At 37.3% G+C, this 8,474-nt stretch overlaps 2 protein-coding genes across 2 annotated transcripts; one reads left to right on the forward strand and one right to left on the reverse strand.

Annotated features, from left to right (window-relative positions):
* Nucleotides 1–1,050: 1,050 nt before the first annotated feature.
* On the reverse strand, nt 1,051–2,709 carry LOC105111391 (putative UPF0481 protein At3g02645). The gene has a single exon (XM_011006729.1). It carries the CDS (start codon nt 2,707–2,709, stop codon nt 1,051–1,053), a length of 1,659 nt encoding a protein of 552 aa, XP_011005031.1.
* A 3,241-nt stretch (nt 2,710–5,950) lies between these two features.
* LOC105109358 (tubulin alpha chain-like) lies at nt 5,951–8,474 on the forward strand. The gene is made up of 5 exons (XM_011004054.1): nt 5,951–6,039; nt 6,112–6,236; nt 6,764–6,998; nt 7,084–7,454; nt 7,599–8,474. Exons 2-5 carry the CDS (start codon nt 6,144–6,146, stop codon nt 8,253–8,255), a joined length of 1,356 nt encoding a protein of 451 aa, XP_011002356.1. The 5' UTR covers nt 5,951–6,039; nt 6,112–6,143; the 3' UTR covers nt 8,256–8,474.

Raw genomic sequence — 8,474 nt, forward strand, 5'->3', positions numbered from 1 at the left:
TGCTATTATATTATAAAATAAATAATATTTTATATAAAATATTTTTTATTATTTAATTAAACTATTTATAATTTCATCATATATGAAATACATTTGACGAGAACTATAGTTTTCTGGTTTTTTAAGCATGTAACAACATTAGATAAAACATAATTCGGAATAAAATTAGAATTACAATTAAATTCTGTAAATTTTATATAAGTAATAAAACACAATTAAAAATAAAAAATATAATTTAAGTAAAATATAATTAAAAATAAAATTGATATTACGATTAAATTATGTAAATATTATATCATTAATAAAATACAATTAAAAATAAAAAAGTTTTATTTAATTTTTTATATTAAATTAGACCCAATTCAATACTTTTAAATTAGACCAAATCTAATCAATATAAATTATATATCACTATTTATATGAAAAATGAAGTCATGCTTTGTTATTTACTATTCAAGCGAAAAAAAAAACATATCTTCACTATTCACTTTTAAGCGCGCACTAAAGCTCTTTACATTGAAAGCAGCACAATATCGTTTTTAGTGAGCTTGTGTTTCTAACGTATGAATTGTTGGGCCATGCATGTAAATCTACTTTTTATCTATTGCCAAACATCTATTTTATATGGTTGATTTCAAATACAGGTGCAACCATTGAAACAAACGGCCACTAAAGCATAAGATTACAGTGATCAACATGTCTAACAGTAATATATAGTAGATCCGATGGCAGATCAAAACAAGAAACACAAACCATCATCCCAATACATATTATTATTAATTATCTAATTTGAAGAAAAGAGCTGCATAGTGATTGAGCACCCACAATCCTTATCAGCGTATTAATTAAGAACTAACAATACAACTTGTTATCGATACACTCCCATATGCTCTCCTAAAGTGAAGATACACAAAATCCAACCTTCTCCTTTACAAGCACACAGGGTATGGCGGAAACCATCACCCGAAAGATCTCACACACTCTCAAGAAAAGAAAAACAAACATCATTCGGTAGAGTTGATTACACTTGAAGCAGACGGGCCAACCTCTCTAAGTGGTACTGTAAATGTGAAGCACGCGACTGCATCTGTAGATAGAACAAAAGGCTTGTAATGTCATCAAGAGCAAGAGAAAAACTGCAGCCAGCAATGTGAGAAATTGCCAAGAACCAAACACATATCGCTTCATAAATTTCCCAACTTTTACCGTCCATCGCTGGTTATAATACTTGTTAACATCTTCAATCACTTTATCTAAGAAAGGGACTTTAGTAAGCCTAATGGATTTACTCATCCCATTCCACAAGATGGCAACCTCTTCATCGCTCTTTAACCGGTTCAAAATGATACCTTTTTCTCGAAGAAACTTCACATCCTCCTCGGTATCAATTATCCCATTCATTAATTCAGTGTAACGTGTAAAAACCAATGGTCCCGATGCATTTGATGCCTCGAATGCTACTAAGTTTCTTAAGACCACCTCTGTGTTCACATCTAAACTGATGGTGGGAAGGTAAAGAGTAACTGCCTTGACATCAAAAGTAATGCTCAGGATATTACCAGTAGTGGGTTCGAAACAAACCCCGGATTTGGACAGCTCGGTGACGCAAGGAATTGTGATCTCCTCAACCAATGGAGGCCTGTTAACTTCATTATCCGAGTTCTCATTCTCTGGTTTGATTTCTTCTTGATCTTGCGAGAAGAACAAATGTTGAAGAGGTTGTTTTAAGATTGAAAAGCCAGGAAGATTAGAGAGGATTGTCCAAGGCAGTTTAAGTATGACCTTAAAAGGCCGGGAAAATAGCAGTCTTTTGAGAAGGCGTACCGGACCTTTGTTGAGCCTTGTGATTATCTTCCAAATCTCACTGAAAAGATCTCTTATGTAAGTTGGATTACCGGATGAATTATATCTGCCTTCCATTGCATCAGGCTGATCATCAGCCTCAGTTATGATCTCTGGCGGTGCTTCAACTTTTGGCACAATCATGCCATACAAATAGTCTAGCAAATGTGCACATTGAGATATATGAATCTTGGGAATGTCCTGCATCATCTTGAATGGAGAAAGCTCTTTACAAAATCCTAACAACATTGAGCATAGCATATCATCGGCCAACTCCAAAGATGATAACTGAACTTCAAGAATTTTTCTCAGCACAAACAATGGGATTTGATTCTCGAGCATCACCACATCTCTAAGAATCGCATTATGAGCTGATTTTCTCCCAGCATAATCAACCAAATGCGACATTGATATTGAAGAAACTCTTGTGATTGCGATCCCCTCTTTGATGGCATAGATTTCCAGGAACTCTAGCAAGAATGATGCATCGATTGCCATCATCCAAGTCAAAGTTTCATTACTAAAATCTAAGCACTTATGGTAACAGGCTCGAATCTTCAACTCGAGCTTGGACAAGCGATGAACAACATGTTGAAATTTAAGGCTCTGAAGTTTCTTTTGAGTTCTTTTTGCTGCAGCGAGCTTGTATCTCTCCATCTCATAGAGCTCCGGACGCCATTGATGGTAAGGACCAATTGCCACTTCCTGTGGAGTGTAGCTATCCGGATCACTAGTCATTAGAGCTTTCGGGACACTGAAAATGCAGACAGGAATCTCAGCATCATTTTCGAGCTCTTCCTCAAGTGTTCGACGGATGTTAATTATCCATCGATGTTCATTGAAGCTTAGATTTGAATTGGAGGACATGTTGGAATTGAGAGAAGAAATGTTTGTGCTCTCGGGATAAATTTTTTTGTCTTCGAAGTTTAATTAAGTGCATTTAGTGGCATGGGAATGGGGCTTTAATAGTCAGTCATAAAGCAATAAATTAAACGTTCTTTTATTTTTACTTTTTCTTACTTTCATTCAAAGCATTCACGGGAGGTTGATTTTGCTGAAATTTGAGAAAAACGTTTTTATTAATTGTTTCATCTGTCAGTGACAATGGATTCTTTATTTATTTTATTTAACACATGGTGAAATTAATGGGAAGGTTCTCAAAGGATCCTAGACCCAGCAAATTTGAAGTTTCAATAAAATATAATAGATATTTTATTTTTGTCTGGTTTTAATGGTTAAGGGCTTAAGACTTAAAGTAATTACCAACATTCCACGGAGATATCTGAAATCGTTTCTTTATAGTTTTTTATGTACGCTATCGCGCCGACAAGAATCGGCATCGCTTCCTCCGCCCATTTCTACATCATTGGCTAAGGACAACGGACAAAGACAGCAAATCAGAACAAACACATTTCTGCGAGGCGTAGGAAGCGTGGTGGAAGAGTCACAAATTAAGAATATCTGTCAACAACGGCAAAACTAGTCCATCCATCAATATCTTAAAACCTTGACGATTTCTTTTTCAGAGCGTGATCTGCATGCACTAGTAGCATTCTCAATATCTTGCTGCTCAGGATACATACAGAATCTTGGTCAAATGCACAGGCACAGCCATGTCAATCACTGAAAAATGCACCGTAAACCTCACATTTTCCCTCCTCGTCCTGAAACCTCATTCTCCATTTTCACTCTTCTAATCACCTAATTTTCTTCTCCTTCTTCTATCTTATAGAAGATTATCCGATAAAGATGATCCTCGAAATTGGAGTCGTTCGATCAACTCTGAATTCGATGACCATCACGGCGATGACGATTATGACGATCAACGGAAGGGGGGGTAGGAGTTAAGTTTGTTTCAAATGCGTTTATGAAGGTATCGAAACGTGCTAGAAAGGCCGTCCGATCGGTTTTTCCCGTTCCTTTTTCCACGAGCTGGTGATTATTGTGAATTGGTTCTCATTGAATTAATTTGATGAAAATGATGGCGAATTCTTTTTCTTTTCAGATTAATTTCATAGGTGGAGTTTACGGTGAATGAAGTTTTATTGCTGGCGTTTTAATTTGTGGGTTCTGAAAGCTTTTCTCGAGGTCATAATTGGTATATTATACTTGATTTTCTTTTTTACTTTACACATTTAATTCAAAGCTCTGAGTAGAATGATTCAATTGTTTGTTATGCTACTTCAGTATGCATGTCTTTTGCAGCTCTGTATGTTCTAGGTTTGTTCCCAAAATCACCTAAAATGTAGAAAAATATCCATTTATATTTTATACAGTGCAGTGTCTTTGCACTTGTATCTAGAGGAGGGGATTTCTCTCACTCTATGGCATTGGATGTTAGATGTTCTATGCCTTTCTGGCATGGTAGTTGCTCATGCTGGTGGAACTTCTTGAACCAATCTGAACCAAGCTTGAGGTTTCTACAGTTTGAAATGTGAAGAACCCAATAGTTTTAACCACTATTGTTGAACTATGCTTTAAAATTAGGTTAGTGTTAAGTATGGTCATTAATACTTAACAAGTCCGCCCTTGAGTTCATGCGCATGAAAATATTGTTGCAAGCCAGCTGCTTCATAATATACTTTACTAGATACAACCGTAGTGATTTGTGAGCCTTGCGGACATTTATTTCTATGTCCTAGTAGCGTATGATTGCTGCTCCCTTGCTTTCCTCACAAAACACTCGGTAGTCCCTGAAAACATGACCATACTTGTTGGAATCAACGGCTTGAGATTTGTAAAATTCGAGATGGATTATTGCCTAGATAGTTGTGATATTATGCCGCTCATCTCTCTGTGTCGTTGGTGTTTGAAATACAGGTGGTTTTGCACCCTTGAAAGCGTGGTGCTTGCAAGCATCTTACTTTTGCGGGATGTGGTCTGCAGAAACCTATTTACAAGAAAGGCGTAATCTCAGGAAGAATGAACTCGATGGCCCCGTGTATGGACTGGCATGCAGCCTGCAGCTTGATTTTTCATCCTTGTAGTTGTAAATGTACTTGTATTTATGACATTCTTCAAGAATAAAAGCATCCTAGTAACCAGACTTCCCAAATCAAGGATGATGAAAAGATTTCATTTAAAGGTTTCACACGTCAAAATTGCTGCAGTGGAAATAATTTGCTGATGTAAGAAAGGGTTCTTCACATAAAGATCCAGATAAACGAATCCTTGTAGAAACTGAAGGAGATTAAATTGAACGTACGGGGGCAATTTCTCCTCGTATATCTTCAATATATAGACATAGGCCATGTACTCAATAATATGAAAGATAAAAGATTATAGTTATAGAGCTTTTATCCTTCAACAATTTAGACGCAACTATTACGCTAGTTGGGTACTTAGGTGCTGTTCAGGGCTGTGGTGTAACTTGTTTTAGGATTTTTTTAAAAAAAAATTGTATGTATATTCCAATTGTTTTGATCTAATAATATTACAAATAATTTTTAAAAATAAAAAAAATAACTTTTAAAAAATATTTTTAAAAATAAAATTTTAATACATTTATAAATAAAAATATTTTTAAAAAACAGCTATCAATATACACTCACTCCGCAAACCCTCTACACAATGAAGTGAAAGCTCAATGTTTTTATTTCCAGGTACTACTTTTTTAGCATACAAATCCAATGGTTAGAACTTATAATGCCAGGATTCAATTGAACATTTAAGAAAATAGTTTCCCAAGATGATGCCAGTATAGGATTCGCTGCATCTGTTTGGCAATATTTTTTTTTCAGACAGCTAAGTTTGGGCATAAATGGTAACATGATTGTTTTTCCTTTATATATATATTTTTTTAAATGCACCTAAAATTAAAAAGACAGCCATTGGGAAAGGCCACAGCTAACTACCAAACAGGCCCAGGTAAGGTTCACGTGTCCAGGTCCACCCTATCCACCTTCCTTCCAATTGAATCAAAGGACTTATTAGCTGGCCACAAGCGGCAAAATTTTTAAAAACAATTGAAAAGACAGAAAAGCTAACTTTAGTTAATAAGACTCAATCACAACCGACCACGTCATCGCCGATTGCCGCTTGCTGCCCTATCTTAACCAACCCCGGTTAAAAATCCCCAAATATCTCTGATATAAATAACCACGCAAATCTCCCTGTCATGTCCATCTCTTACAGAGTGATCTCTAGAAGGCGTCTTCATAAACGTCTTCGTTCCTAATCTCCTTCCTCAACAATCAGATCTATCTTCGTTTTTTCTTTAAGGCGTCTTCATAAACGTCTTCGTTCCTATTCTTCTTCCTCAACAATTAGATCTATCTTCGTTGTTTCTTTAATTAGCGAGAATGAGAGAGTGCATTTCGATCCACATTGGTCAAGCCGGTATTCAAGTCGGAAATGCCTGCTGGGAACTCTACTGCCTCGAGCATGGCATCCAGGTACCTCCCTCCCCTCCTTTCTCACTAGATCTGTGGATTCGGTTTCATTTCATGCAGATCTGATGCTTTATGCTTGTATGAATTCCCGCTCGTGATTAAATCTTAAGATTTGTGTGTGTTTTGTTTGGATCTGTGGATTGTTTTTTGAGATTGTTAGTTTTTTAGTTAGATCTGTGCTTAACCGGTGTCGTTTTGATAATTTGAAATTGGATTTTCGATTTTTTTTGTTGAGTTTTCCTTTGCTTATATCAGATCTGTGAGTTTTTATTGTCGTTTTGATCTTATCTGTTAATCATTGTTTTCAAATGTGTTTATATCTTTAGATTCAGGTATGCTTCTTAATATTTATTGATTTTTTGGATTTTGCTTAGATCCATTAGTGATGTTCATTTCAAAATCTTAGTTGTTTTTTCTTATCAAGGGAAAAGAATATGCTTATTATTTTGTATATTCAAGTTTTATGGTTATTCTGTTTTTTAATTTTGTATATGAATTACTAATAAATGTTTGTGTTTTTTTTTCTATAGCCTGATGGTCAGATGCCAAATGACAAGACTGTTGGTGGAGGGGATGATGCCTTTAACACCTTTTTCAGTGAAACTGGTGCCGGGAAGCACGTCCCTCGTGCTGTCTTTGTAGATCTTGAGCCCACTGTCATTGATGAAGTCAGAACCGGAACTTACCGCCAACTTTTCCACCCTGAACAACTTATTAGCGGCAAGGAGGATGCTGCCAACAACTTCGCCCGTGGACACTATACCAGTAAGTGTGTCTCTGGTTTTTTCCTTTCCTAGCTTTTTATCTGATGCTGATTTAGTGATTCTAATGATTTTCTTTGTTGTTACAGTTGGCAAGGAAATTGTTGACCTGTGCCTGGACCGTATCCGAAAGCTAGCTGACAATTGTACTGGTCTGCAAGGCTTCCTTGTATTCAATGCTGTTGGTGGTGGTACTGGATCTGGTCTTGGGTCCCTTCTCTTGGAGCGCTTGTCTGTTGACTATGGAAAGAAATCCAAGTTGGGTTTCACTGTGTATCCATCTCCTCAGGTGTCCACATCTGTTGTTGAGCCCTACAACAGTGTTCTCTCAACTCACTCCCTTTTGGAACACACAGATGTGGCTGTGCTTCTTGACAATGAAGCTATCTATGATATCTGCAAGCGTTCTCTTGACATTGAGCGACCCACCTACACCAACCTCAACAGGCTTATCTCTCAGGTATGTTATCTGATCCTGTATTGGGATGCCTTTGTGGAATTATTGGCGCCCAGAATGTTCTTGTACGTGTCGATATTCTTCTGTAGCTTTCTCAAATTTAAAGATAGTACGGATCTGACATGACTTTTGTTATTGTAATTTCAGGTCATTTCCTCCTTGACCGCCTCTCTGAGGTTTGATGGTGCTTTGAATGTGGATGTTACTGAATTCCAGACTAACTTGGTCCCTTACCCAAGAATCCACTTTATGCTTTCCTCCTATGCACCAGTCATCTCTGCTGAGAAAGCCTACCATGAACAACTCTCTGTTGCTGAGATCACTAACAGTGCTTTTGAGCCTTCATCAATGATGGCCAAATGCGATCCTCGCCATGGAAAGTACATGGCCTGTTGTCTGATGTACCGTGGTGATGTTGTGCCCAAGGATGTTAATGCTGCTGTTGCCACAATCAAGACCAAGCGTACTATTCAGTTTGTTGACTGGTGCCCCACTGGATTCAAGTGTGGTATCAATTACCAGCCACCTACTGTTGTTCCTGGTGGTGATCTTGCCAAGGTGCAGAGGGCTGTTTGCATGATTTCCAACTCTACCAGTGTTGCTGAGGTGTTCTCTCGCATTGACACCAAATTTGACCTCATGTATGCCAAGCGTGCCTTTGTGCACTGGTATGTTGGTGAGGGCATGGAGGAAGGGGAGTTCTCTGAGGCTCGTGAGGATCTTGCTGCCCTTGAGAAGGATTATGAGGAGGTTGGTGCTGAATCAGCTGAGGGTGATGATGATGATGGTGACGAGTACATGTGAAGTGCTTCGTAGTGGGTGTAGCCTAGTATGTTGTGTATCTGTTTGGCATTGCCATATATCGTCTTTTTTATTATAATGAATATCTACATGTAATTGCACCATTTGAAGCTTTTATTGTTTCAAAGGTGTTTAAAACCTACCTTCGTATGCTAAAGCCATGTCTACTCTACATGGAATGTGATGGACGCCTATTATTGAAAGTTTTTATTTTATTATTTT

This window comes from Populus euphratica, unplaced genomic scaffold (genome assembly GCF_000495115.2).
Source record: "Populus euphratica unplaced genomic scaffold, PopEup_1.0 scaffold3.1, whole genome shotgun sequence".
Taxonomy (NCBI): domain Eukaryota; kingdom Viridiplantae; phylum Streptophyta; class Magnoliopsida; order Malpighiales; family Salicaceae; genus Populus; species Populus euphratica.

Excerpts from the sequence above, each read along its gene's own strand:
- LOC105109358 (XM_011004054.1), top strand. The coding sequence starts at position 6,144 with ATGAGAGAGTGCATTTCGATCCACATTGGTCAAGCCGGTATTCAAGTC. Across the intron at positions 6,999-7,083 it reads CGCCCGTGGACACTATACCA|TTGGCAAGGAAATTGTTGAC; the intron begins GTAAGTGTGTCT and ends TTGTTGTTACAG. Across the intron at positions 7,455-7,598 it reads TCAACAGGCTTATCTCTCAG|GTCATTTCCTCCTTGACCGC; the intron begins GTATGTTATCTG and ends TTGTAATTTCAG.
- LOC105111391 (XM_011006729.1), bottom strand. The coding sequence starts at position 2,709 with ATGTCCTCCAATTCAAATCTAAGCTTCAATGAACATCGATGGATAATT.